The 27,975-nt window shown below is 43.8% G+C and overlaps 2 protein-coding genes and 1 long non-coding RNA gene across 6 annotated transcripts in view; 1 reads left to right on the top strand and 2 right to left on the bottom strand.

Annotated features, from left to right (window-relative positions):
* The window catches only part of LOC123992886 (ras GTPase-activating protein 2-like), a 43,761-nt gene extending 38,665 nt beyond the window's left edge, over window positions 1-5,096 (bottom strand). Inside the window, exons 1-2 of one of the 2 annotated variants that reach the window (XM_046294499.1) lie at window positions 4,952-5,096; window positions 1,863-1,986 (exon numbers count right to left, since the gene is read on the bottom strand). In XM_046294499.1, the coding sequence (XP_046150455.1) occupies window positions 1,863-1,986; window positions 4,952-5,009 (182 nt within the window). In that variant the 5' untranslated portion in view covers window positions 5,010-5,096. Of the gene's footprint in view, window positions 1-1,862; window positions 1,987-4,951 lie in introns of those variants that run through there. The other variant, XM_046294500.1, reaches the window with a different exon arrangement.
* Window positions 4,364-27,924, top strand: LOC123992897. Of its 2 annotated transcripts, none has more exons than XR_006831332.1 (3): window positions 4,364-4,413; window positions 5,484-5,556; window positions 23,105-27,924. It is a non-coding gene; the product is annotated as an uncharacterized LOC123992897 (long non-coding RNA). The 2 variants fall into 2 exon arrangements; XR_006831333.1 differs by lacking the exon at window positions 23,105-27,924 and adding an exon at window positions 5,988-6,132 and having other exon boundaries at window positions 4,369-4,413.
* LOC123992883 (zinc finger and BTB domain-containing protein 38-like) lies at window positions 15,515-27,184 on the bottom strand. Of its 2 annotated transcripts, XM_046294493.1 has the most exons (3): window positions 26,819-27,184; window positions 26,209-26,282; window positions 15,515-19,659 (listed from the first exon to the last, which is right to left on the bottom strand). In XM_046294493.1, exons 2-3 carry the CDS (start codon window positions 26,227-26,229, stop codon window positions 15,628-15,630), a joined length of 4,053 nt encoding a protein of 1,350 aa, XP_046150449.1. In that variant the 5' UTR covers window positions 26,230-26,282; window positions 26,819-27,184; the 3' UTR covers window positions 15,515-15,627. The 2 variants fall into 2 exon arrangements, with proteins under 2 accessions (XP_046150449.1, XP_046150450.1); XM_046294494.1 differs by lacking the exons at window positions 26,209-26,282; window positions 26,819-27,184 and adding an exon at window positions 23,928-24,301.
* Window positions 27,925-27,975: the final 51 nt, after the last annotated feature.

The raw sequence follows: 27,975 nt of genomic DNA, 5'->3' as shown, positions 1-27,975 counted from the left end.
ATGGCTAGCTTCTATGTAATACTGCATGCACGGTTGGTGAAATGCCTTGCCTGTCACTTCCGCAGTGAGGGTTTGGCAACAGGCTGCAGACGCCCACGCATCCTTCAGTGCACATAATCACATGGATTTACGCACTTGTAGCCTCCACACACACACACACACACACTCTCTCGCTCTCTTTCATTGTCCCGTTCCTTCCCTCTCAGACAGATAACAGGTGTAAGCATTAGTCCAAAAAAAAGAGTTTGTATTGGACAAATTCAGGTAGGTCCCTCCCCGTTTCGCCCAGTTCGCTTCCGTTTAAGAAACATTTTGCAACAGAATCGGCGTAATGAATACGCCCTAGAATCAACAAAACACATCCTAACGTTAAAGAAAAATTCCACTCAAACTCTTCTGGCATTTGCCAGCAATCAAAATGCTAAAATTGTCACAGTTCTCACGGATTGTCACAAAATGCATCATACTATGCTTTCTGTATTTTGAAGGTTCTATATAGTTTGAGTGGCATTGTCCTTTGAACCCACATAAGTAGGGAGTAATATGGTACCGGTATAGCTGCTCCACTGCAATTGTTGTCACATATGACAACTTTGTGCAACGTGACAGTGGCAGGAGGGAACAACCTTGGGAATCTACAGAGAGAGATTCGTCAAGTCTTACAGCCATATGAAAGACCATAAATATACAGAGAGAGATAGAGATCGAGAGAGAGGTAGAGAGAGAGAGTGGGAGGATACACTTCCTTAGACACTAAAAGGAGCCCTTTGAAAGGCGGGTTTGCGACAGTGGAGAGAAAAAAGAAAAAAACTGCTGTGCGTTGTGAAATACCTAGAGAAGACGAGCACCATGTTTACAGTGAGATGAGCGAGACTGGAACCAGAAACATTAGGTTCTACCCGTGTCCATCTCCCCCAGACAGCTCTGAATGGGGAGCTTGTAAGCAGCATAGTTCGTTTCAAATCAAATATGTCTGCTCTCATCGTAGAGGATTTAGCCTAGCTAACACTGTCCTCGTCTGGTGTTGCCCAACTGACACTATGCCCACAAACATCCAACTCGGCAGGGTGTCCTTCTGTTCTTCCTGGACTCGAGAAGCATATCTAGTTGGGGAGGCAGTCCTAGTCGTCTCCAGGTTACAATAAACATTAAGGCTAAAGGGTTTCAATGGTGTTACATGACACCTCCACATCGATCGTGAAGAACACATTTCAACATTAGGAGAGATGTTAAGGAAATCATACTGTTATTACCCTGCCTGATGACATTGACACAAAATGATCAATGAAAAACGATCTGGGCCCTGCAGGAAGAGGATGTTACACATCATATGATATCACCATGGCAATAGTGCAATATAGACTAGGCTAACATGACAAGAGCAATGTCTTCACTGCGCTATTCTTGTAGGCAGTGCTGTGAGGTACTTTTGAACATACAAAGGTAGCCTACATGTGCCCTTTTGTAAGGTGATCACTAGATGCCCATGCTACAAAGAACATAATTGGCTAGATTATTGTGAATGATGAGCAAGTATATGAATGGTGTATTCTTTATTTAGGACTAGGCCTATCGTTAGTGGTTAAAATCATATTTTATGAGAGAAAGTCATACTTCCGAATTCAGACCTTTGTAGCATGGCCAGATAGTGACTACCTTTAGTCTGAGGATGGAGGGAGATTGTGGCTTAGTTGATATAGCATTGTGCTAGCAACGCCAGAGCCGTGGATTTAAACCCAGGGCCACCCATCCGTAAAATGTATGCACAGGGCTGTGTCGCTTTGGATAAAAGCATCTGCTAAATGGCGTAGATTATATAATATCATTAGAATAATACTACTATAAAATTTAAAAAATGTTACCTGAGGCTTTTGTCAAACACCTTGGTCCGGAATACCTCCTCCTGGTCCAGGCTGATGGTGCAGAAGGTACAGAGGTCCCGCTGTCGGTTGGGCCCCGAACACGGACCCAGGTTCTTGCCTTCACCTGCAGAATATGGAGGGGAGGGTCAGAGAGGCAGGTGGTGCTAACGTGGAAAATAGACTTCAGTCAAATAATTGTCAAGGTCTCTTTTCCATCGACCTGCTGTTACTATGGTTGATAATACCAATGTGAACATTTAAATCAGCGCTGTTCAATTCCGGTCCTGGAGGGCCTAAACACTTCTGGATTTTGTTTCTACCTGGTAGTTCATTATTAGAAGGAGAGGAGGAAAAACAATTGTTTTTGTCCCTCCAGGACTGACATTGAACAGCCCTGATTTAAAAAGTAAAAAACACCCTAAAGATAATTTGTTTCAACTGAAGTTAGGCCTTCTCTGAAGATTTATTTTGATAACTTCATGATGTGGCATGTAGGGGGCCTAGTCATTTCATTGATGCATTTAGCCAGGATACTGAGGACAGTGCATGAACTTCCTCTCATCATGCTCCTGGCTCTGAAAGTGGAGCGCTGATTCACAAATGTGAAACACCTCGGAAATATCCAGCCAGGTAAACTGCTTGCACCTGGATCAACAGCACAGCAACAAATACCCACTAAAAATGTATATACTACTGCACCATAAGAAGGACTGCACACCACTACCTGTAATAGAGCTCTGTCTGTCTACATCTGCTATATGGCACATCACCAGGTTCATGTTTTAATAGTTTCACACATCAATGTCTGTGTGAACCACAATATTATTCACTGTGTAGTGGTTGACAGTGATCTAAATTGGTCTGGGATACGTAAGGGTGAACAAACTTGAATGGAGAAAAGCCAGAGTCGGGGATCAGGCTCTTTAAAAGGGCTATTAATATAGGTCTAATCCCAGAAAAGGGCTGTGAAAACCTACAGCAGAGCCCTGAGCTGCCACTAAGCCCCGGTGAGCCTGACCTGCAGGAGAGTTCAAGCCCTCGCTAACTCCATCCTCCTCCATGCCATCCTCACAAGAAAAAGTACTGGTTGCCATTGAAACACAGAGGCAAGAGGTCAAAGAGCAAACGTTACACTTATACACAATTCTCTGTTTGTACTGAATAGACTACGACTTCCATTGACACTTTTTCATTTAAGACAAGGAGAAACCCAAAGAGGAAAATAGGTGTCGCAAGATGGCAAACTGATTTTCTTGCCATGGGTAGTTCCTCCATTTCTCTCGTTTCCTGGGTGCTAATCAATGCATGTTAGTGAAAATGCCATTTGTTTTGCAGCCAATTTGTGTGCGCGCAAGTGCATAATGCATTCATTTATTATGTTTAAATGCACACCTATGATGACAGTACTTTGTGCATGTCAACTTCTGTGCTTGTTTGTACACGCATGACAGCATCTGCAGAAGTAAGCATCAGAGCCAGAGCGAATAATGGTAAAGTAGTGGTACAGTATTCTATAACCAAGGGCAGGTACTTTGATTAGTCCTTTTTAGTGAAAACACTGATCAAAGGAGGAGTCCCATCTTTTAGACCATTGAGATAAATTCATACTTTACTAGACTTCCTGCAATCAAAACAGGTTTATGTATGTGATGGTTAGCATGTTGTTTTCTCATTTTGCAGTAGATAGTGTGAATGGTGTTGTTCTCTCACACAGCTACCCTAACAAAGCTGACAGTATTGTTTGTGTGCCAGTAACATTCCATCAAAAGATCCTGTGTGGTACTGTGCTCATTAAAAACTAACAAACTGTCTGCATAAAAGCCAGGTGCATGTTTATGAAGTCAAACCAATTCTTTATCAAATGGACTTTGACAAAGTTACTTAAATATCTGCTATAGGCTAGTTGTTATTCATAGATGCAAGTCATGAAATGACATGCAGAGGATAATAACAATGATGGATGTGGTCTTGATGTGGAATTGTGTTTAGGACCTCAAGAAGTCTCTTAATGGCAAAAAAAGCATGCACCAGACATCCATGGGAAGGAAGCAATTTCAGTAATCCACAGGTCCTTATGATTATGACTTTTAATGGATCTTATTCACGTGAGTAAACTGCATTGCAAGGGCCACACAGAGCTTATAGAATGCATTATGGAACTTTGATTAATTCAGGTTATTTTCCTGCTCAAAGGATGGACAAGGGTGTTTGTGACCAAATATATCCAGAAAGTGTAAAAGTTCCACTCAAAGAAGAATATATTGTATCCATTATCTTTGATGAAATTCATATTTTTTTCAAAATCTGGGTAAATTCACGTTTTTCCCATTTCTTATCAATATGACAGTAACGAAAACCAGCTATTAGCCAACCCTGCTGGATAAGGTTATGGCTTAAAATTTCAAAATCATTTCTCAAGTGATGACTAACCTGGAATAGAGTAATATCGAAACTAGTTAGTTATTTCAACACAGTTACATTTCAGAACCTAACCAACATACGGAGACAACTTCCTGCCACGAGCGTTTCGCAAGATGAGAACCGAGACAAGGTAACTATAGCTAGCTACTGGTAGCGTGAACTAGTTATGAATGACAAATTATTATTAGATAGCTAGCTAAGATAAGATACATTGAAACAAACGAATTACCTGTATAGGGAGTGGCACAATTACGGAAAGCACTTTACGTTTGCTCGAAAAAAAAATGGACAGCTAAATTAGCAACGTAGCTAACTAGCGCGAGCCAGCTAACAGTTAAACTAGCCAGTCCTTGCTCATGTGTTTTGATGCGTGTGTGTGGATTTCAAACCACTGACTGTACTAACTAGCCCGTCTTTGCATAGGCTTTTGTTAGATAGCCTAGCTGTGATATTGAAATAAATAGTTACATTGTGTCAACGTTTTCTGAAAATATAGAACAAGTTTAATCGGGCCCGGGCAACATTCATTCACAACAATGTCTCAATCTATCTTCATGAACTGGCTGTGTTGATCGTACCGCGCCCCTCTTTTTTTCACGTCGTTTACTTTTTTGTTAAACCCTTCAATTGAAGAATGCCGATACAATAAATACATTGTTCGCACTTACATATCTTTCCCCGCAGGCTTTGTAAAATCCGTATTTTCGTGTCCTCTTCTTCCGCCATGGTCCGACTTGACTGTATCTGTAGCTAGTACATTCAACGCTTAGCTATAATATCCGTTTATGAATGCAAGCGAAAGGCCAACCTACTGCAGCGTCACTACGAGCGCTATTGGCCGTACGCTGACATTAGACTAGACTGGAGAGACTTGTGTGAATAGTATTCACTGCGCTGACTCTCACAGTTTGTAAAACAAGTGGAAGCTCTGTGCAGGATTCACAATCCAAAAAAGTGTCTAAGATGAGAGGATGCGCCTCCTCTTTCGGTACCCCACCTACAGACACGGAATTTGCACAGACAATACTTGTAACTTCTGTGCTTGCCATAGGAGCATTTCTTGATATTTTGTTATTTGAAAGTTTTAAAAATGTTCAGGCCTACTGCTGATATAGTTTTTCAAACTCGGATTATGTGCTTTTTTTCAGTAATACAGTGAACTGGCTATGTTCACTTCTCTCATCTCATTCTTATTTCAAGGTAGTCACAGTTTGGATGGTGGATTTCTTATCCAAGACTATTCAGGACATTCACAAGGACAGAGGGAATACAGGTATGCACACCTGCCTGCTCAAGGCAAGCAGAAATGATAGTGCCTTGTGCCTGTCAATTCGGGTGCCAATCTTCTTTACACCACTGGAACAGCACCCTAGACCCAACCTTATATTAACTTTAGAAAACCCTAGCCCCAGTCTTATCTTCACTTATTTTTCAAAACTGTAACCCATGTCCTAATAACCCTTAACCTTAGCACCAGTCCATCTTGACCTCAAAACCCTAACCAAACCCTTGTGCCCACTTTATTGCAAGCCCTTTTGAAAACCTCAATCATAAACCTTATCTTTTTTCCATATGGGTGATTCCTCATGAAACTAAAAAAATATATAATGATTTTGGGGATTTTCGCAAAATGTAATCAATAGAAGGGTCCTTTGGAGGAAGGATTGTTAACATATATTTGACATTAATTTGTATCCCTCTTAGATGTAAAGTCCCCTGTTTAGGGGACCTGCATGGTTCTGGTACCGTTCCGACTGACATTTTCACTTGGAAATTGGATCTGTGGACACTAGCTCAAAATGGCATGCATTGAGCAATAACCTTGGTTCCCACAGACACAGTAGTATATTGTGTGACGTAGGACATTAAATCTGAAACCACTTGAAGCTCCTACCATTTAATTTGCTCTTCTGACTATCCATCAACTCCTGGCTGAACCCTACATCACATCCACTGAAAAAGTGCATGCCTGCAATCCTTACATCATAGCGCAGCAGGTGAGAGTGGTTCCATCACTATAGCATATTCAGAGATTGATTTATAGCCATTAATCTGAAATATTCTATAGATTTTAAACAAAAAAATATTTCTGTTTGTCATAGATGGACAAATTTAATATGAAATTAATATAGCTCTATTTGATGTTCACAGCGGTGGGGGCAGGTGTTTTGATCAAGAGAGACCTTTAGAAAATATGCACATTTTCTCTAACACTAGACAAACAAATATGTATTTAACAGTTATAAGGAAGGTGAAATCTTATAGTAAGAGGTTTTATCATTTGATTATACTACATTTAGAAAGCATATGTCATTTCAGGCCATATTCATACAGTTTTGTTGAATAGGATATACGTCATATAAAATATTTCATATTTTCCTCATTTGTACTGTGTACTTGAGCTTGTGTCTTCAAAATTGACTACACCTGAGCAATTTCTAAAAACAATTACCAGAAAGGTGAGATTTTAACCTTTCTTGGGAGTATGATGCATTACTAGTTACTGTTTATTGTTCTCTCATGATTAATAATGACTTTTGGAGATGATGTAAATTACATTTTAGATTACATGTAGTTACTTTACTACTGATGACACTGCCTTGATCAGCCTGTTGCATGCTGACGAGGAACACCATGGCCCAGTCCTAAAAGACTTTGTAGAGTGGTGTAGCAAATCACACTTGGTCCTCAATACCAACAAGACCAAAGAGATGTGCGTAGACTTAAGGAAGCATACACCACCTACCTCTGCAACATCTATCAGAGGTCAGATTTTTTATTTATTTTTTATTTTATTTCACCTTTATTTAACCAGGTAGGCTAGTTGAGAACAAGTTCTCATTTGCAACTGCGACCTGGCCAAGATAAAAGCATAGCAGTGTGAACAGACAACACAGAGTTACACATGGAATAAACAATTAACAAGTCAATAACACAGTAGAAAAAAAAAAAGAAAAAAAATGGGCAGTCTATATACAATGTGTGCAAAAGGCATGAGGAGGTAGGCGAATAATACAGTATTGCAGATTAACACTGGAGTGATAAATGATCAGGTCATGTACAGGTAGAGATATTGGTGTGCAAAAGAGCAGAAAAATAAATAAATAAAAACAGTATAAAAAAACAGTATGGGAATGAGGTAGGTGAAAATGGGTGGGCTATTTTCCTATAGACTATGTACAGCTGCAGCGATCGGTTAGCTGCTCGGATAGCTGATGTTTTAAGTTGGTGAGGGAGATAAAAGTCTCCAACTTCAGCGATTTTTGCAATTCGTTCCAGTCACAGGCAGCAGAGTACTGGAACGAAAGGCGGCCAAATGATGTGTTGGCTTTAGGGATGATCAGTGAGATACACCTGCTGGAGCGCGTGCTACGGATGGGTGTTGCCATCGTGACCAGTGAACTGAGATAAGGCGGAGCTTTACCTAGCATGGACTTGTAGATGACCTGGAGCCAGTGGGTCTGGCGACGAATATGTAGTGAGGGCCAGCCGACTAGAGCATACAAGTCGCAGTGGTGGGTGGTATAAGGTGCTTTAGTGACAAAACGGATGGCACTGTGATAGACTGCATCCAGTTTGCTGAGTAGAGTGTTGGAAGCCATTTTGTAGATGACATCGCCGAAGTCGAGGATCGGTAGGATAGTCAGTTTAACTAGGGTAAGCTTGGCAGCGTGAGTGAAGGAGGCTTTGTTGCGGAATAGAAAGCCGACTCTTGATTTGATTTTCGATTGGAGATGTTTGATGTGGGTCTGGAAGGAGAGTTTGCAGTCTAGCCAGACACCTAGGTACTTATAGATGTCCACATATTCAAGGTCGGAACCATCCAGGGTGGTGATGCTAGTCGGACATGCGGGTGCAGGCAGCGATCGGTTGAAAAGCATGCATTTGGTTTTACTCGCATTTAAGAGCAGTTGGAGGCCACGGAAGGAGTGCTGTATGGCATTGAAGCTCGTTTGGAGGTTAGATAGCACAGTGTCCAATGACGGGCCGAAAGTATATAGAATGGTGTCGTCTGCGTAGAGGTGGATCAGGGAATCGCCCGCAGCAAGAGCAACATCATTGATATACACAGAGAAAAGAGTCGGCCCGAGAATTGAACCCTGTGGCACCCCCATAGAGACTGCCAGAGGACCGGACAGCATGCCCTCCGATTTGACACACTGAACTCTGTCTGCAAAGTAATTGGTGAACCAGGCAAGGCAGTCATCCGAAAAACCGAGGCTGTAGAGTCTGCCGATAAGAATATGGTGATTGACAGAGTCGAAAGCCTTGGCGAGGTCGATGAAGACGGCTGCACAGTACTGTCTTTTATCGATGGCGGTTATGATATCGTTTAGTACCTTGAGTGTGGCTGAGGTGCACCCGTGACCGGCTCGGAAACCAGATTGCACAGCGGAGAAGGTACGGTGGGATTCGAGATGGTCAGTGACCTGTTTGTTGACTTGGCTTTCGAAGACCTTAGATAGACAGGGCAGGATGGATATAGGTCTGTAACAGTTTGGGTCCAGGGTGTCTCCCCCTTTGAAGAGGGGGATGACAGCGGCAGCTTTCCAATCCTTGGGGATCTCAGACGATATGAAAGAGAGGTTGAACAGGCTGGTAATAGGGGTTGCGACAATGGCGGCAGATAGTTTCAGAAATAGCGGGTCCAGATTGTCAAGCCCAGCTGATTTGTACGGGTCCAGGTTTTGCAGCTCTTTCAGAACATCTGCTATCTGGATTTGGGTAAAGGAGAACCTGGAGAGGCTTGGGTGAGGAGCTACGGGGGGGGCGGAGCTGTTGGCCGAGGTTGGAGTAGCCAGGCGGAAGGCATGGCCAGCCGTTGAGAAGTGTTTATTGAAGTTTTCGATAATCATGGATTTATCGGTGGAGACAGTGTTTCCTAGCCTCAGAGCAGTGGGCAGCTGGGAGGAGGTGCTCTTGTTCTCCATGGACTTCACAGTGTCCCAGAAGTTTTTGGAGTTGGAGCTACAGGATGCAAACTTCTGCCTGAAGAAGCTGGCCTTAGCTTTCCTGACTGACTGCGTGTATTGGTTCCTGACTTCCCTGAACAGTTGCATATCACGGGGCTATTCGATGCTATTGCAGTCCGCCACAGGATGTTTTTGTGCTGGTCGAGGGCAGTCAGGTCTGGAGTGAACCAAGGGCTGTATCTGTTCTTGGTTCTGCATTTTTTGAACGGAACATGCTTATCTAAAATGGTGAGGAAGTTACTTTTAAAGAATGATCATGCATCCTCAACTGACGGGATGAGGTCAATGTCCTTCCAGGATACCCGGGCCATGTCGATTAGAAAGGCCTGCTCACAGAAGTGTTTTAGGGAGCGTTTGACAGTGATGAGGGGTGGTCGTTTGACTGCGGCTCCGTGGCGGATACAGGCGATGAGGCAGTGATCGCTGAGATCCTGGTTGAAGACAGCAGAGGTATATTTGGAGGGCCAGTTGGTCAGGATGACGTCTATGAGGGTGCCCTTGTTTACAGAGTTAGGGTTGTACCTGGTGGGTTCCTTGATGATTTGAGTGAGATTGAGGGCATCTAGCTTAGATTGTAGGACTGCCGGGGTGTTAAGCATATCCCAGTTTAGGTCACCTAACAGAACGAACTCTGAAGCTAGATGGGGGGCGATCAATTCACAAATGGTGTCCAGGGCACAGCTGGGAGCTGAGGGGGGTCGGTAAAGCAGGCGGCAACAGTGAGAGACTTGTTTCTGGAGAGAGTAATTTTCAAAATTAGTAGTTCAAACTGTTTGGGATCATAGAGATTGTAGAGAAATACAAATATCTGGGTGTCGTCTTGGACAATAAGCTTCAGTAGAGTAAATGTGCAGACCTGATCTACAAAAAGGGTCAGAGACTACTTTCTCAAAAAGCTGGGATCTTTTAATGTTGACTGTGCTATACTGAATCTTTCACTGAGATTATTTAAACTTGTTGTATTGTTTGTTGGTTTGGCAATGCCACTGTCAGCAAGAGAAATATGCTGAGAAGGATTATCACCACAGCAAGCAAGGTACTTGGAGTCAAACAGACAGGTCTGGATGAGATCTTTAAGTTCAGGGCCCTCTGCACAAAATCATTTTAGAACAAGCCACCCGAACTTTCAGCTAATCCTCTCTGGGTGTAGGTATAGGGCACCCCTCGGCAGGAAAACAGAACTAGACAATTTGTGCCAGGTGTGATATCCCTCCTAAATAGCTTGGGCTAATGTTCCTATCGACCCAGTAAGGCCAGCAGGCTAGTCTCTTTTTATTTTTATGTAACTGTTATGAAAGAATATATTGTCAATTTGTTTTCTGTTTAAACAACACTTTAAACGTGTACATGACACTGTTTTGGACAAGAGTGACTTTATCAAAATGATCCTGTTGTGACGGCCGGCCGCCCAACAACCTGCCCGCTCGACCCTATCCCCTCCTCTCTTCTCCAGACCATTTCCGGAGACCTTCTCCCTTACCTCACCTCGCTCATCAACTTATCCCTGACCGCTGGCTACGTCCCTTCCGTCTTCAAGAGAGCGAGAGTTGCACCCCTTCTGAAAAAACCTACACTCGATCCCTCCGATGTCAACAACTACAGACCAGTATCCCTTCTTTCTTTTCTCTCCAAAACTCTTGAACGTGCCGTCCTTGGTCAGCTCTCCCGCTATCTCTCTCAGAATGACCTTCTTGATCCAAATCAGTCAGGTTTCAAGACTAGTCATTCAACTGAGACTGCTCTTCTCTGTATCACGGAGGCGCTCCGCACCGCTAAAGCTAACTCTCTCTCCTCTGCTCTCATCCTTCTAGACCTATCGGCTGCCTTCGATACTGTGAACCATCAGATCCTCCTCTCCACCCTCTCCGAGTTGGGCATCTTTGGATTGCGTCCTACCTGACAGGTCGCTCCTACCAGGTGGCGTGGCGAGAATCTGTCTCCTCACCACGCGCTCTCACCACTGGTGTCCCCCAGGGCTCTGTTCTAGGCCCTCTCCTATTCTCGCTATACACCAAGTCACTTGGCTCTGTCATAACCTCACATGGTCTCTCCTATCATTGCTATGCAGACGACACACAATTAATCTTCTCCTTTCCCCCTTCTGATGACCAGGTGGCGAATCGCATCTCTGCATGTCTGGCAGACATATCAGTGTGGATGACGGATCACCACCTCAAGCTGAACTTCGGCAAGACGGAGCTGCTCTTCCTCCCGGGGAAGGACTGCCCGTTCCATGATCTGCCATCACGGTTGACAACTCCATTGTGTCCTCCTCCCAGAGCGCTAAGAACCTTGGCGTGATCCTGGACAACAAACTGTCGTTCTCAACTAACATCAAGGCGGTGGCCCGTTCCTGTAGGTTCATGCTCTACAACATAGTACGACCCTGCCTCACACAGGAAGCGGCGCAGGTCCTAATCCAGGCACTTGTCATCTCCCGTCTGGATTACTGCAACTCGCTGTTGGCTGGGCTCCCTGCCTGTGCCATTAAACCCCTACAACTCATCCAGAACGCCGCAGCCCGTCTAGTGTTCAACCTTCCCAAGTTCTCTCACGTCACCCCGCTCCTCCGCTCTCTCCACTGGCTTCCAGTTGAGCTCGCATCCGCTACAAGACCATGGTGCTTGCCTACGGAGCTGTGAGGGGAACGGCACCTCAGTACCTCCAGGCTCTGATCAGGCCCTACACCCAAATAAGGGCACTGCGTTCATCCACCTCTGGCCTGCTCGCCTCCCTACCACTGAGGAAGTACAGTTCCCGCTCAGCTCAGTCAAAACTGTTCGCTGCTCTGGCTCCCCAATGGTGGAACAAACTCCCTCACGACGCCAGGACAGCGGAGTCAATCACCACCTTCCGGAGACACCTGAAACCCCACCTCTTTAAGGAATACCTAGGATAGGATAAAGTAATCCTTCTCACCCCCTCCCCCCTTAAAATATTTAGATGCACTATTGTAAAGTGGTTGTTCCACTGGATGTCATAAGGTGAATGCACCAATTTGTAAGTCGCTCTGGATAAGAGCGTCTGCTAAATGACTTAAATGTAATGTAAATGTAATCCTGTTTACACTTTGTCGTCAATTTTAATACTAGAATAAATGTTTCTGTCATGCCCTGGTCGAAGTATATTGTGTTTGTCTTTATTTATTTGGTCAGGCCGGGGTGTGACATGGGTTTATTGTGGTGTGTTTTATCTTGGTGTTTTGTTAGGTATTGGGTGTGTGGCTTAGTGGGGGTATCTAGCAAAGTCTATGGCTGTCTGAAGTGGTTCTCAATCAGAGGCAGGTGTTTATCGTTGTCTCTGATTGGGAACCATATTTAGGCAGCCATATTCTTTGAGTATTTTGTGGGTGATTGTTTCTGTCTTTGTGTTTGCACCAGATAGGGCTGTTTCGGTTTTCACATTTCATTATTTTGTAGTTTCTTCATGTATAGTTTTTTTCCTTCATTAACATATCATGAATCATCATCACGCTGCATTTTGGTCCGACTCTCCTTCTCCACAAGAAAGCCGTTACAGTTTCTGACTAATATCGATGCCACATGGGCTGTTTTCTATCAGAGAAGTAGTTGGCCTTCAGTTGCGCTTTAAATCATACTTGAGAAATAATTAGTTGTAACATTTGTAACATTTTGGCCTTGCCCAGGCCTCGTTTAAGGCTCCATAATGTTTCATCTGTAAGTGCTACAATGCAAAAATGTGTGTTATTTGAAGCTTTACCGCTTGCTCTTTAATGAGTAGTAGTTTGATTTTAATACAAATGATCTTATAATGAAAATATAAAAACTGTGATTAGTCAAATGTTTTTATATAGTGATAAACATAATATACAATATGGACATATCAAAGTTCCAGAGTGGGATGTCTCCTAGTTTTAAAGTTATGGCCCATTTTATTCAGATAAATTGGCATAGCATGCTCCTTTATTTGTATCATTGCACATCCTGCAAATCGGCAGCAGAGGGCAACTGTTTTCACATTCACTCTGTTGGTAATGCTTACATATTGGATTATAACTCCAAAGTAGCAGAGATCCCATTCTGGGAATTTTGTGCTTGTAGAGTATGTTACGATCAACAATATATTGAAACATTAGCCAAATCAAAAATGGTATATTTTAAATATTCATAAATTAATGAAAGAAAATTGGTTTTGTAATCAAAATACTACTCATATTGCAGAGCAAGTGGTTTCATATGTCAATTTCTGCTTTGTAGCACCTACAGATGAACCATTGAGGCCTGGGTAAATGTCACATTCCAGCTTCAATGAATGATTTCTCAATTATGCTTTAAGATGCAAATGTCTAATATGTCAACAAATCTTCCACCAAAGGAACCTTATAGACTACATTTCATGAAAATCCCCCAAATCATACTCTTCTTTTTGTTCTAATTTTGTGAGGAATCACCCATATGGATGTTTTTATCTATGTGACCACTTACCTCATCATGAAGGAAGTAGATTTGATGACCAGATGCTTGTGTTAGAAGAGGAGACCAGTGTGATTCAATTTGCCGTTTCTATAAACCAGAGGAAGTTTCAATGTATAAACCTAACCTGCTTTGCATTTGGTTATGTGGTCCTTATGGGTATCAGCCATGATGACTACTCCATGACTATGCTTTGATTTGTCAAGTGTGTATTATTCATCAATAACTTTATTTAGACTGTGTAGCCAATTGTAAATAGTTAAACTCTCATGGACTGTGACTCACAGCCACCTCAATGGTTTATATTCATTAACACAGTCAACGTAATAATTGAAGGAGCAGAGAGTAGTAGTTAAGGTTTATCCAGAAACTGGTAGCATTAGGTAACAAGGGGGTTGCAGAGGAGAAGGTAAGTACTGTACTACCTAATAAACCTGTTACCAGATCGGGGCCAGTTCTGACTCCATGGGGATGGGGAGAGGGGAACATCTGGATTTTGCTTTGTGTGGGCCAAACTCTAAAATGTTGCTGGGTTTTGTTGAGGGATGATGGGAAAGGAATTAACTTCTCAGATGGGCTGACCCTCAAGGCCACCAAGTGACTGTAGAACTGAATTCAACAGAGCACCAGAGTAAACAGACAGTCAGATTTACTAAGCATTTGCACTTTTGCAAACTCTGCACACTTTTATTTACCGAAGGTAATACAACTGAGAAGTTAGGTAAAACATTTAACACAAAGGTAGGAGCATTCAGTAAAGTAAAGAGTAAAAATATTAGATGGCTTAGATTTGTTTTTATTTATATTTGTCTTATGAAAGTAACAGCTGCAAACTGCATCAGTGCAAGGACTTACAAATGATGTCCTCCTGTGTGCTTATTTAATCTAAACAATAGGAGGGTGTGTGTGTGTGCCATGCATTAATTTGTCCTCTTAATTCGAGAATGTAGCTTAACAGCTCTTCTCTGCAATTCCAGACAGGTTTGTTTGTTTATTTATCTAAATAACCCAAGACACGGGAATATAAAAACAAGCATGTATGTTTTCTTCCTGTCATTATCTACTGGTTGATCGATTAATTATTTATTCCCTCTGACAAACTGCAGTTTGTCAACTTTGTAACACTCATGTATATTATTTTAAGACACGCATAGGGACTCATTCATTTTGATGGTGCATGTGGCAATGACACTACCAACATGGTGGACAGACTATTCATATGAATGGTAGCCTATACAGTGTAACTATAAATTATTATAAAGTGCAAATAACTATGCATAGGTATAGAATATGGACAGCACAATAATTATGAACTAGTCTCAAAGCAAAATAAAGTACAAAAATAAATCAGTTTTTTTTTAAACATGAAAAATTACCTATTTTGTTATAAGTGAAGAAAATTATATTTACATAATTGTCAGTTAGGTCCTCATATTCAATATCTGCTTTCCATTGACAACTTATTTCAGATCTGTTTTCCAGGCCCAGGTCAAAAACACAATATCAAATAATGTTTTCAAAGTACTTGAGGTGAACTTGATTTAATTTGGGTCAATTCCTTTGTGTCCATTATTTTGGGCAAACTAACTTAAATCAAACTAACCTACATCAAGCACAGCTTTGAAATCTATTGACATACAGTACCAGTCAAAAGTTTGGACACCTACTCATTCCAGGGTTTTTCTTTATTTTTACTATTTTCTATAAATATAGTAAAAATAAAGAAAAACCCTGGAATGAGTAGCTGTGTCCAAAAGTTTGACTGGTACTGTATGTCAATAGATTTCAAAGCTGTGCTTGATGTAGGTTAGTTTGATTTAAGTTAGTTTGCCCAAAATAATGGACACAAAGGAATTGACCCAAACTAAATCAAGTTCACCTCAAGTACTTTGAAAACATGATTTGATATTGTGTTTAACTACATAGGCATATAATCACTTAAAAGTATTTCCCTCCTGAATGATAAGTATTATGTCTGTAAAGAGGTCTCTTCTTTGCACTGTATGTACTCTTCTCTGACTTGGGCGAGGAGGGAGTGGTTGCCCTAGTGACAGAGTCTCTTTTCAGATATGTAGAAGACTGCCCATAGCTAAAATGACTGTCTGCTCCCGGTGTAGTCATAGGGGCCTTATGGCTGGGTGTCTCTCTACCGATATAGTCTACTTGATTCTGCCTTTTGGACGTCAGGCTTGTCTGATGTTGCTGTTTGTGTTCAATGCGCTTTTTAGGCTTTCTATACTGCATCTCTGAAGTGGAAGGCTTTCTATACTGCATCTCTGAAGTGGAAGGCTTTCTATACTGCATCTCTGAAGTGGAAGGCTTTCTGTACTGCTTCTCTGAAGGGGAAGGCTTTCTGTACCGCATCTCTGAAGGGGAAGGCTTTCTATACTGCATCTTGGAAGGGGAAGGCTTTCTATACTGCATCTCTGAAGGGGAAGGAGAAAAGGTGTCGGTGCAGGGGGGTGACATTGGAGTTTCCTGATAGTGTCCATCACTAATTCTAAATGGAATATCTTTCTCGGGCGCCACTGACATGTAGTCACCTGTGTCCTCCCATTCCTCATGCTTAGGCTCTATCTTCTCTGTTGAGAACCTGCCTAGTGATCCCGCTGGCACTTTGCCCTCCTTGTCGACGCTATATTGATCCTCCCCGTCCTCTGTTTTAATGACATGCTTTTTCAGATTTAAGCCTAAATCCAAAATTGCTTGGCGTTTTGGGACTGTGGAGTAGTTGTCGCTGCTGTACCCCTTTCCTGCTGTCTCTTGGTGTTTTTTTTCATGGCTCTTCTTGGTTGCGAGGTAGAGGAAGCGCTGGGGGCAGAAGGAGCAACGATACCGCTTCTCTGTGCTGGGGCTGCGGGCACAATTGTCAAAGCAGGAGCCATTTTCCATACAGCTCTTGCATACGTAATCCCTGCTGTCCTCAGCGGTCTCAAAGCTGGCACTGGGGGCTTCGCCGGGGGGACACTGCTTTGCACAGGTCCGACAGAAAGTTGGGTGACAGCCAATGACATGCGCTCTCAGACCAGATGCCGTTATGAAGGTGCTTGCACAGATGTCACAGGTGTATGCCGTCTTTGGGCTGGTGTTTCTGAGACGTTGTTTCAGCTCTGTACCCTCGCTGGAGATGCTCTCTTCAGCACTTCTGCATCCTTTATCCAGGTAGTCTTTGCTGGCCCTGGGCACTAATGAGGATGTCATGGAATAGCATAGACGACGTCTCTCTTTTCTGTGTTTGGATCTCAGTTTCTTACTCTTCTTCTTGGGTTTGTAAGAGTAATAGGGACGCCAGAGCCTGTCAGCTGTGTCACGGTCAGTGAGGTCTTCACATGGCTCTGGCTCTATGACAGAAGTGACCTCTGTCCTGAAGCGGAGGCTGGAGATCTCCATGCTGCCCTCTGTAGGCCGGCCCTGGTCCCAACACCTCTCCTCTACCTGGTTCCCGCTGCTTCTTTTCCTCTTCCTGGGGAACAGCTTGGAGCCCTTGATCCTTCGGCGAATGATTGCCTCGTTGCCAATTTTCACTGTGATCTGGCAGAGGGGTAGAACGTGACCATCCACGGAGGGACCTGGACATGCAGGCTTGGCAATGTATGTTTCAGTTCCCCCCCCTGCAGTCTCGCTAGTGACCAGGCTCTCAGCCCCTGGCAGAAAAAGCTGACTGGTCATGGCTTCAATTCTCTGAGCTGCAGCTGAGAGCTCACATAGCCTGTTCAGAGAGCTGGGTGGTTTAATTTTTAGGATTGGTAGATTGTGACTGTTGCCCTCCTGGTTCTTAAACCTTTGGAATGCGGCACCATCTCCATAGTCCATTGCAGGGGACTCCCCACCTGCCTGCATTATGGCCAAGGGGGTTGAATAGCTATATGGAGGCCCATTATGCTCAGAGTGAGAGGCCTGTTTTCCTGTGCCTGCATCTTGGTCTACATCTTGGTCACAGGGCTGATCAAAACTGATGCGTGGCATTACTGATGCCACCACTTTTGGAGTGGCCATGAATGTCACAGGCATTGAGAATATAGCAGCATCTTGGTTACTCATAGCACCACCATGATCAAATGAAGGGATGGGAGAGCTGCAGCCCAGTGGGGCCTGCTCACTGCCCTCCAGCTCCTCTGAATAGGTCTGACTGTAAGTCTTGTACCGTCTCTTTCTAAATTTCATAGGCAGAAGCCTGTAAAGTTTGATGGGGTAAACACTGCCCTTAAATCCTCCATTTGCTGACTTCTTACTCACAGACAATCTGGGATCGATTCCATGGAAGGCCTTCTGGTGGTTCTTTAGGATGTAGTAGGTCATGAAGGTCTCTAAGCAGAAGATGCACTGGTAGCGGCGCTCTCCTGTGTGCCAGATCTCATGTTTGGTGCGATACTCGGCTAGGGCAAACACTTTATTGCAGTAGTGACAGGGGTATGCCCTCTGCCAGGAGTGAACATTCTCGTGGCGCTTCAGACTGGAGATGGTCACATAGGCCCGTTTACACACACTGCAGTTGTAGACCCTCTGACCTCCACTAGGTTTCACTAACTTATCTACAGCCTGCAGTGTTTTTGACTTGGGGTTCATTTGGAGGCTGGTTGGAGGGAAAGGGTCAGGAAGTTCAGTAGGAGATAACTGGACATTAGTTACTGTATTGGTCGTGCTTGGCATGCTGTCTGAATAATGGTCTGCCCCGGCCTCTTTGCCTTGGGGCTCGTGTTCAGGCGAGCTCCTCTGTGATTTCGTGCACACCGTCTCGTGGTTCCGCAAACGCTTCAAATGCATGAACTTCCTGCGACAAAACTTGCAAAACAAATGACTGACAAACCTTTTTTTGTGCATTTCTGTGTGTACGGTGAGAAGTGCTTTATTGGTGAATATCTCTGGACAGTGCTCACAGCTGTAGATTGATATGCTATCATCTGTGTAGGCTGAAAGTGGAGGTGGGTCCAGCTCCCTGTAGTCATTATCAATGGCTAGAGGCAGCTCATTGGTCCTGCTTGTCTGCGGGTATAATGATGGGGGTGACGTTCCCACATGTTGTACAATGGGCTTAATTAATGTCGGGCTGCTTCCAGTTGGATGCACAGGTTCATGTGCTACAGCCGGTGTTTGAGGTGTGCTTTTACTCAAGGCGGCTCGCAGTCTGTGACGCTTTTTGAGTGGGCCACTGTTTCTGCTGGCCAGTTGTCTTGGTTGGGACTGTGTGGGCTTGGTGCCCTTCTTGTTGTCTTCCTGGTTGCCATCCCTGTGCTCAGGGTCCCTGGGTCCCTGGCTAATGACTGCGTAGGAGTGCTCTGACAGCGCCTGCATGGGCTCATTGTCCACTGCGAGGGGGAAGGGGGTAGGGCAGCCCGCTGGGGTCTGTCCAAGATCAGGTGATGGCCTCTCCCCCCTGTGCAGGTCTAGTGGGGTGAAGAGGTTGTTCCCGTGACCCACCTCAGTGATAGAGAAAGCATTGGTGATCCTCGGGCCTCTAGCACTGTCTGGTTCCTCTGGCCTGGAGGTCTCTTTCTTTGCTTTACGAGGCCCTTGGGCCTTACTACGGCCTGTGGTCTTAACAGGGTTGGTTGAGGTCTGGATCTGTGGCCCACCTGAGTCCTGCCTGTCTTGTTCCACTAGTTTCTCTAAGAAGGGAATCCCCAGTCTTTTTCCAGCTGCCATCAGGCATCTAGTGTCCTCTGTGCTAGGTGATGATGTAACCTTAGAACAGTAGAGGAGGTTGAGGATGCTGGCGAACACCTCAGACCTGAGGTCCATGAGCTCCAGCACCTGGCTGGAAGTCCACACCTCAGTGGAGGTGAAGGCGCTGCGGAAGTATCCACTGCAGGCAGCCAGGATGTTCCGGTGGGCCCGGAACTTTACATCCTCCACCACGATGGTGACATCACAGAAGAGGCCCTGGGAGCGCTGCTCATTCAGCCTGCTGAGGAGCGCCTGGGGGTGGGAGCTGTCCATCAAGCCCTGGGTGCAGGGAGACGTCACGGTCATCTGCATAGTGGACATAAAGGAAATTTAAAATAGGTTTCGAAACATTGTTAACCCATTGCTTATAGTCACAATGAATAATATGTACACGTCATTACATTTGTACCAACTGAGTCCCATGTGGCTCAGTTGGTAGAGCATGGCGCTTGCGACGTCATGATGTGGGCACGATTCCCACGGGGTGACAAGTATGAAAATACATGCACTCACTACTGTAAATTGCTTTGGATGAGTGTCGACTAAATGACTAAAATGTAAAAATGACTAAATTGTCATTCTGGAATTTAAGAAAAACATATGAAAGGGGTACATACTTTTTCTGATGTGGAATTAGAAATTGTGTTATTTATTCTGTGTTAGATTCTTTAGTATTCAAAATATTAGTTGGCTATAATTGTGCAAACAATAACATTTCCTTTCATACAGAGATAATCTAACGTATATGGTTTATGTTACTTTGATTAAGCATGGGCTGGATTTGGCAGTAATGCCCTTATAGAAATTAAGTGGAATGTGTGTTTTTTATAAGAAAGCCATCCAGCTCTTCTTACTTAGTCACACTAGATGGCAGCAAAGTTTAAGGAGATGATGCTGGCATACCATATCTTGAAGAACTGTAGGCCCTATCTTATTTTCTACAAGCCTATTTTAATAGATTAACCAGAACAATGCTTAGTTCTCATGAGAATATACTAATGTAATATTTGCTCAGTGAAAAGTAACAACAGTACAAAAATGTCCTATTGACATTACCCTTACAAAATGTTTACAATGCCGTACATGAAGAATGTCTGATGATTCTCTGTTGGAAAAAACAGCATTGACCATACATTGGAAAAATGTGTACACCTGGAAATGAGCACTCACCATTGTCTGAAAACCAATTCAATTAAACTCCTTGCTTTCAGATATTTCTATTTTACATTTCGGAATAATTGCCTCGCATGTAATAGAACTACACTGAACAAAAATATAAGCGTAACATGTTAAGTGTTGGTCTCATGTTTCATGAGCTGAAAAGATCCCAGAAATGTTCCATACGCACGAAAAGCATATTGCTCTCATTTTGTGGACACATTTGTTTACATCCCTAATAGTGAGCGTTTCTCCTTTGCCAAGGTAATCATCCACTTGACAGGTGTTGCATATTAAGAAGCTGATTAAACAGCATGATCATTACACAGGTGCACCCTGTGCTGGGGACAATAAATAAAAACTCTAAAATGTGCAGTTTTGTCACACAACACAATGCCACAGATGTCTCAAGTTGAGGGAGCGTGCAATTGGCATGCTGACTGCAGGAATGTCCATCAGAGCTGTTGCCAGAGAATTTAATGTTAATTTCTCTACCATAACATTGTTTTAGAGAATTTGGCTATATTTCCCACAGCCTCACAACCACAGACCACATGTAACCACGACAGCCAGCTTCTTCACCTGCAGGGTCGTCTGAGACCAGCCACCCGGACAGCTGATGAAACTGTGGGTTTGCACAACCAAATAATTTCTGCACAAACTGTCTCATCACCAGGTTCATAACTGACTTCAGTGGGTAAATGATCACTGGTGGGGTTATGGTATGGGCAGGCTTAAGCTACCGACAACAAACACAATTGCATTTTATCGATGGCAATTTGAATGCACAGAGATACCGTGACAAGATCCTGAAGCCCATTGTCGTGCCGTTCACCCGCCGCCATCACCTTAAGTTTCAGCATGATAATGCACAGACAGACCCATGTTGCAAGGATCTGTACACACTTCCTGGAAGCTGAAAATGTCCCAGTTCTTACATGGCTTGCATACCCATGGAGCATGTTTGGGATGCTCTGGATCAACATGTACAACATTGTGTTCCAGTTCCCAACCAATATCCAGCAACTTAGCACAGCCATTGAAGAGGTGTGGGACAACATTCCACAGTCCTCAATCAACAGCCTGATGCAGAGCAAAGGAGATGTGCCGCGCTGCATGAGGAAAATGGTGGTCACACTAGATACTGACTGGTTTTCTGATCCACGCCCCAACTTTTTAACTTTAAGGTATCTGGGACCAACAGATGCATATCTGTATTCCCAGTCATGTGAAATCCTTAGATTAGGGCCTAATCATTTTTTATTTTAATTTGACTGATTTCCTTATATAAAATGTAACTCAGTAAAAACTTTGAAATTGTTGCATGTTGCGTTTATATTTTTGTTCAGTATATATTTGTGAACCTATTCCTGAAGACGTATGGCTTCCTGGAGACTCTTCTGTTTTGTTGTTTCCTAATCTGGTGAGGCACATTAGGCTACTTAACGCAGAAAGACTACAGTCTGGAGGCTGCCACACTAAGGGGATAGGCCCACACACCAGGGGAGTGGGCCTATGTCACTGTGTGGACTGGTCTGAGGCAACACCTCTGTCAACCTAAGCATCATCTTGTGTAAAAGCCTATCTGCAAAGGCATGTAGCTTCTGAAGTTAGAGGTAGGCTATATTTAGGCTATCAGCATTTCTTTTTGACTTTCTGTTTGCATGACTATTAATGATTATGCCTATATGCTGCTGAAGCCTAGGCAACATAGTTCTATTTTTATTAGCATCCCGGGATTTTAGTCCCCGACTTCTATTCAAAGAGGTCTCTGGAAACATGTTTATTTTAAGATCAGCGTCACAACATACTTCCTAATGCAAAATGTCTTCTTTCCCTGTCTGACATCAAAGATGCAATCCCTGATGTCCGGCAGAGGTGCTTTGGAGCGCACCACAGCTTTGCTTACAGAGAGAACAAGGCTATCTGATGGTATAGGTCTGCTCTGCAATTGTGGCATTGTTGTTATGCATATAGTAGGGCAGGTTATAAATGTGTACTACCAAATGCTGATACTGTAATTTTCCATGGCATTAGCAGCCATTTTCTATAGTCTACTTTATCCTTGTTGAAGGTGAGCTGTTGGGGTAGGTTAAAATGGCTGCCCGTTTATGGGGTACCATTTGTCCCTGTTCCAGATTGCCATTAGACCATGATGTTGAGATGAGATACCAATTTGTAAGTCAAAAATATAATTTTCCATATAACCTTAGTTGAATACTGCCCTAGAGGCATCCATATTGCACCCAATTGCTTGTTCAACTACATTACAGCTACGTGTTTTAATATTGAAACTGTACTCATTTTCAGTCTCTATATTTCAACTGACTGTCCTAAGCATCACACTCTACATATTACTCAGAAAAGGCAGGGAAGAATGAATAACCTAATGACAGAGGTTAGATTTACATAATTGCACAGCAATGAACCATACATTCCGCCCCAGGCCATAAACACTAATTTGACTTCAAATGTCCGTATTGAAACATAAAAATGCGTAGTCACTTAACTTATTATTAAAATGATCAAGCACACTTGTTTGAAGAAAAATAAATCTTAATAAAATACATATTTTTGCTCATGTTTTCTCTAGGTGCCACGATTACAATATGGCTGGCAGCAGACAGAGAAGAGAAGCCTTGCGTATCGCTGGGAAACACAGCCTCCTGCCTCCCCGTCTGACAGGCCTATGTTGTCATGGCAACGTGCTGTGGCGCAGCACTTATTGGGATTCAGATTCAGACGGATGGTGGGGCTGGTGGGCGACTGCATTAGCCGTCCAGGGATTTGGTTTGGTCCTTCCTCGCAGCGAGCCCTGCCTGTCTGAGAGCCACAACACCGCAGAGCTCCCAGCCTCCAACACCACCGCAATGGAGGCTTTCCGCCCTTTGTTTCCACTCTGGATATGTGTCAGGGTGTGTGTGAGTCTGCAGCAGAAATGCAGCAGCCGATGGACTTTTCTCTCTTCTGCTTATGGCAGGCGATGTGCTTCAGCCTTGATGCTGATTTCCCCTGGTTTGTGCCGCTTTCCTTGTATTTTCATCTGGAAATTGCCTGCATATCTGCGGTTTCAGTTGATTCTTTTCAATAAGGGCTGTAATGACCAATTTTCTCTCATCTTGATGTGCTTTACTCTGTTCACACATTGAGCGGAAATGTTGAATTTGTCATGAACGGGTGTCTCTTTGCCACACCCTAGTTCACTGTGCCTTAGAATATCATGCGATATGCATTTCAAACCCTTAAAAATTTAAATTCCCTAATTTCTGTGATCCACAAGGCGAGAACGAAACTGTCTTGAATACAAGCTGTCTAGTCAAACAAAAAGCGAAAATGGCATAGCAGAATCCAGTCAAGCCACCCCATGCAATATGTGTATTTCCGTTAAAGATTGGTTGGAAATGTGCAGAACATACCTTTGCGAATCAGATAAAATGACACAGGAGGCGAACAGCTGACACAGAAGGCGAACAGCCAAAAACATTACGCAGTGTCCTTCCACTATAGTCCATATTCTCTACCGTACAGGAAAAAAAACTTTTGTGAAAGGAAGGCGAAAGTAGGCACTTTTTTTCTAGACTCGTCGCTGCTCAGTGGTGCCGTTGGAGGCAGAGCTTTCGCTGTTGTCTTTCTTTCCTCCTCTCCCTCTCTCATTCCCTCCCTCTCTATTTCTACGCTGCTCACTCTGCTTCAACGTCCTTCGTCTCTCCCTAGGTCCTGGTCGAGTACTCCCGCACTCTCCTCTTCCACCCAAGTCCTGTCCTGGCTTGCCCCAGCTCTCAGACCATTGACCACAGGATTCCCACATTGAAGTTTAAAAATAGCTAGACTGGACTATGGGTCTGTCTGCTGCCTCTGTGCTGCCTGGCTAACTGAAGCCCAGCGGCATCTACTTTGCAGTCGCCAAGCAGGAAACGGCAACTTTATTAATCATGGCTGAGGACGGTAAGAGAGAGTGGCTCAGTGCTACATCACACAGCACTACGCCGTGCTGCACAGATCACAGAGAAAACACCTAGGCTGCACGCCTGCTATCGGGGTTACGGCGATACAACTTCAACCATACCACAAAGTGCACCCACAATCACATTTCTGCTCAACTTCTACACCGACACCATTCATACTGTATCTCACAGTCCAAAAGGGAAGCTGGATCTGTAGCTCACTTTCAAACAGTCACATCATGCTCTCCATCTGCCTCATGCCTATGCACACATGCACTTTCTCTTTGTGTGTGCTATTGTGTACACTCAACCCTCTCTCGCTCTTTGTCAGCACATCTGTGTGCATTGCCTCATGAACATGATAAGCCTACAAAGCTCGTTTGTATATAGCAGCATAATCAATGAGATATCTGTGACTATATATGGTTTATTTCTCTCATCTACTTCTGCACTTTCAAAGTAAGAGAAAGTGAGAGAAAGAAGGATGTAGAAGAGAGCAGGGGGAGAGGAGGACCGTCATCTTTATGGAGGCTGCTGATGGATGGGAACACAGAGGGATGCCTCAGCACTGCAGAGTGCAGGAGGGAGGGGCTAAACCAGGCAGGCAGGGCAATGCTAGCCCCACCAGCTGCTGTAGATGCACACAGTTGCTTTATGCATATGAAGGTGGAGGGGTTTTATTACAAGTGTTTTTGAATTTGCAAACGTGTCTTTGCTTTCTTTCCAGGGTCAGGGATGAGGCTTCTGCACCCGGGTGTGAAATCCATGCACATTTTACAGTTACTTGGTCTCACAGAACAGATTTGCCTCATAAAATGCATGGAAGACATTTGTTGTGCACTTTCTACCAGTGTTCCTTCAGCTTATCATGAAAATCCCCATGCCTCTGTCCACTCCTACTTTCTGTGCTTTCTCTCTCTCCTCTGCTCATTACTAGTCACATGGCCTTGTGGTTGTGATCGAGACGCACACAATTAACCACAAGCTCAGCTGTCTGCCAGCTATTTCTGGTGCAGGCCTACCCGGCTTGATTGTTGACATTACCTGAGTGCGATCAAGGCCCCTGTCTGCTTGCATTGGCCTGGGTAAGCAGTACACCAGCCTGGAGCACGCCAGCCCTCACACTTCTATAAGCCGCTGCACTTTGGCATGACCTTGTTGCTGTGGCAACCTTTGAAGAAAACAGTGCTACCTTAACAGCATGGTGGTATGAAAGAGTAAAGGTTGCGAACCTTACACGTTCTGGGAGGGAGCCTCTTAAAGCCAAAGGAAATATGATTTGACATGTTTGAGTGGCCACTATCATGCCTTTATCTCAGTTTTTCCTCTGGTGTCTTTCCGTTCTCTTCCTTCAGTGTTAAGACATTCCTGCTATGTATGGTTAATGGTCTTGCCTGCTTCCTCCCCACTTTTCCTGTATTTGTAGTCTTGCCTGCACAATCGATTTCCACTGGTGAACTGCAGGGGAACTCAACATCCCAAAACAAATAGTAAGTCTAGCCCTCCTTTACCATCCATGCTGTTTTAAAAACAAGTTTTTCTGTTTTAAGAATTGCAAATTAAGTGCCTGCAGTACCTACTGTTTGTTTCAATTACCACAACCCCTCTCCCACAGTATGTTAGTACTTCGAATGTCTTGCAAACAAAGAATACATAAAGAGCGGTTGAAATTTGAACAAATCATTTGGACAAATTTATATTGCTATGAACACATGATTATTTGTGGATATTGGAGAAATTAAAATGATCCAACCTGTTGATTCATTGTTGCCATTCTCTGGGATGAATTCTTCTTTCACTCTTGAATAATTGCTTGGAGATTCATCCCTGTCAGACAGATCACATATCAACAATGTTTGATGTGACTTCACCATTTACTTTTAACATTTCATTTAGTTTTAATAGAAATGGTCTAGATATATTCCTTCTGACATCCTCTATTTTTTGGGGCACACACACAACTGTTTTAAGGCCGGGATATTTTCAAAACCACAACAAAAGAAGACATGCCTTTACTGCCTCAGTCTGTCTGGAGCCACTTGCAGAGCCCAGCTAGAGAGTAGACTAGAGGAACATTGATCGGCAGGGAAACAGAGCCCATAGCGCAAGCCTGACTAGGCCTTGTTCTCTCAAAACACACACACAGCGTATATAAACACTGATCCTCATTACTGTTGCGCTGGCACATCCAACTCACACATGCTCAGTAGCCGACTAACATTTTTATTTCCTGATGGTCCTACAGGCCCTTTTGCTATCGCTATGGAAGTGAGCAGTCCCTCTGGAGAGAGAGAGTGTAGGAAGGAGAGTTGTTGTTTGCCAGCTCCAGGCCTGCTCTCTCTCTGCCTAGCCATGTAATTTACCTTCCGCCTTCTCCTCTGTTTACTGGTGGCTGGCTGCCTGTGTGTGTGTGTCTGTGCCCAGCCTGGGCACACAAATTCTCCCTCCAGTCCACTCCTGAGACGCTGCCCGTCTGGAGGCCGATGAGGCGCTGACACTGCTGCGTCACTCCTGCTGCATCACTGACCCACAAAGAGGAGATGAGGACATGAGGGGTGGTGGGAATGTGTTGCAAGGGATAAACGAAAGAGAGCCCAAACATATAAATAGAGAGAAAGTGAGGCTTCCGGGCTGGTCGGCTGTCGCAGGCCTAGCCACTGTGCTGTTCAGGAAGTGGAGCCAGATACAGATATTTTGTTACGTAATGAATATTTTTCCTCCCAGACCCAGCTGAGGAGGCGGTGTTTAGCGACTCTGACTCAGGCTAATAATAGAGTTCAGTACCAGTGAGGGCCGTGTGTGTGCGGGAATCTGATCCATTTCACCCCCAAAGTGAGGTATTTGGACAAGATTGAATGATTTGTCGATCTTTACAACTTAAAAGACACGTTTTTAAACAACAATACATGCATTAAATACAACAATACACGCATCTCCATCGTGTCCTTTGTAATGTTGCAATGTAAAGACAGATTTAAAAAAATATATATAAACATGTTCTGTTTTACATGACTATCCTCTTATGATGTAAAGGATGGGTATGAGTTAGTTTATTTAAACAAATGAATTTGGGTTATGTGGCCTATCTTTCTGATTATATTACTAAAATGTTTGCTCTTAAAAAAATCCCCTTTCACCAAACTTCCCTTGCACTTGGAGGGTTCACACATTTTTCTCTGATACATGCGCTAAATTAAGCCTATCTTCGATTAACCTTCAAACTCATGCCAGTGTGGTTACAGTTCAACAGCAGGATTACATTTGTCTGACTGATAGCACCTGGTCTGCACACGTCACCTTTGTTTTACTTGATCCACATCCTGAAGTACGGATGTGTATTTCTGCCACTTTGCTCCCTCTGCTGACTAGTGTTTGTATCAGGTCCCCCCCTCCTCACACAGCTCCTTCAGTACAGTTAGTTTTCAGCAGAGGGCGTAGGAACGCTAAATCGGTCATCAAACAGGAAACATCTCCAGCATTACGTCTGACCCATGAGCTCATTATAAGTAGCTGAATCTGT

The sequence above is a fragment of the Oncorhynchus gorbuscha genome, linkage group LG13 (genome assembly GCF_021184085.1).
Source record: "Oncorhynchus gorbuscha isolate QuinsamMale2020 ecotype Even-year linkage group LG13, OgorEven_v1.0, whole genome shotgun sequence".
Lineage (NCBI taxonomy): Eukaryota > Metazoa > Chordata > Actinopteri > Salmoniformes > Salmonidae > Oncorhynchus > Oncorhynchus gorbuscha.
This window is presented reverse-complemented; position numbering and strand designations above follow the sequence as displayed.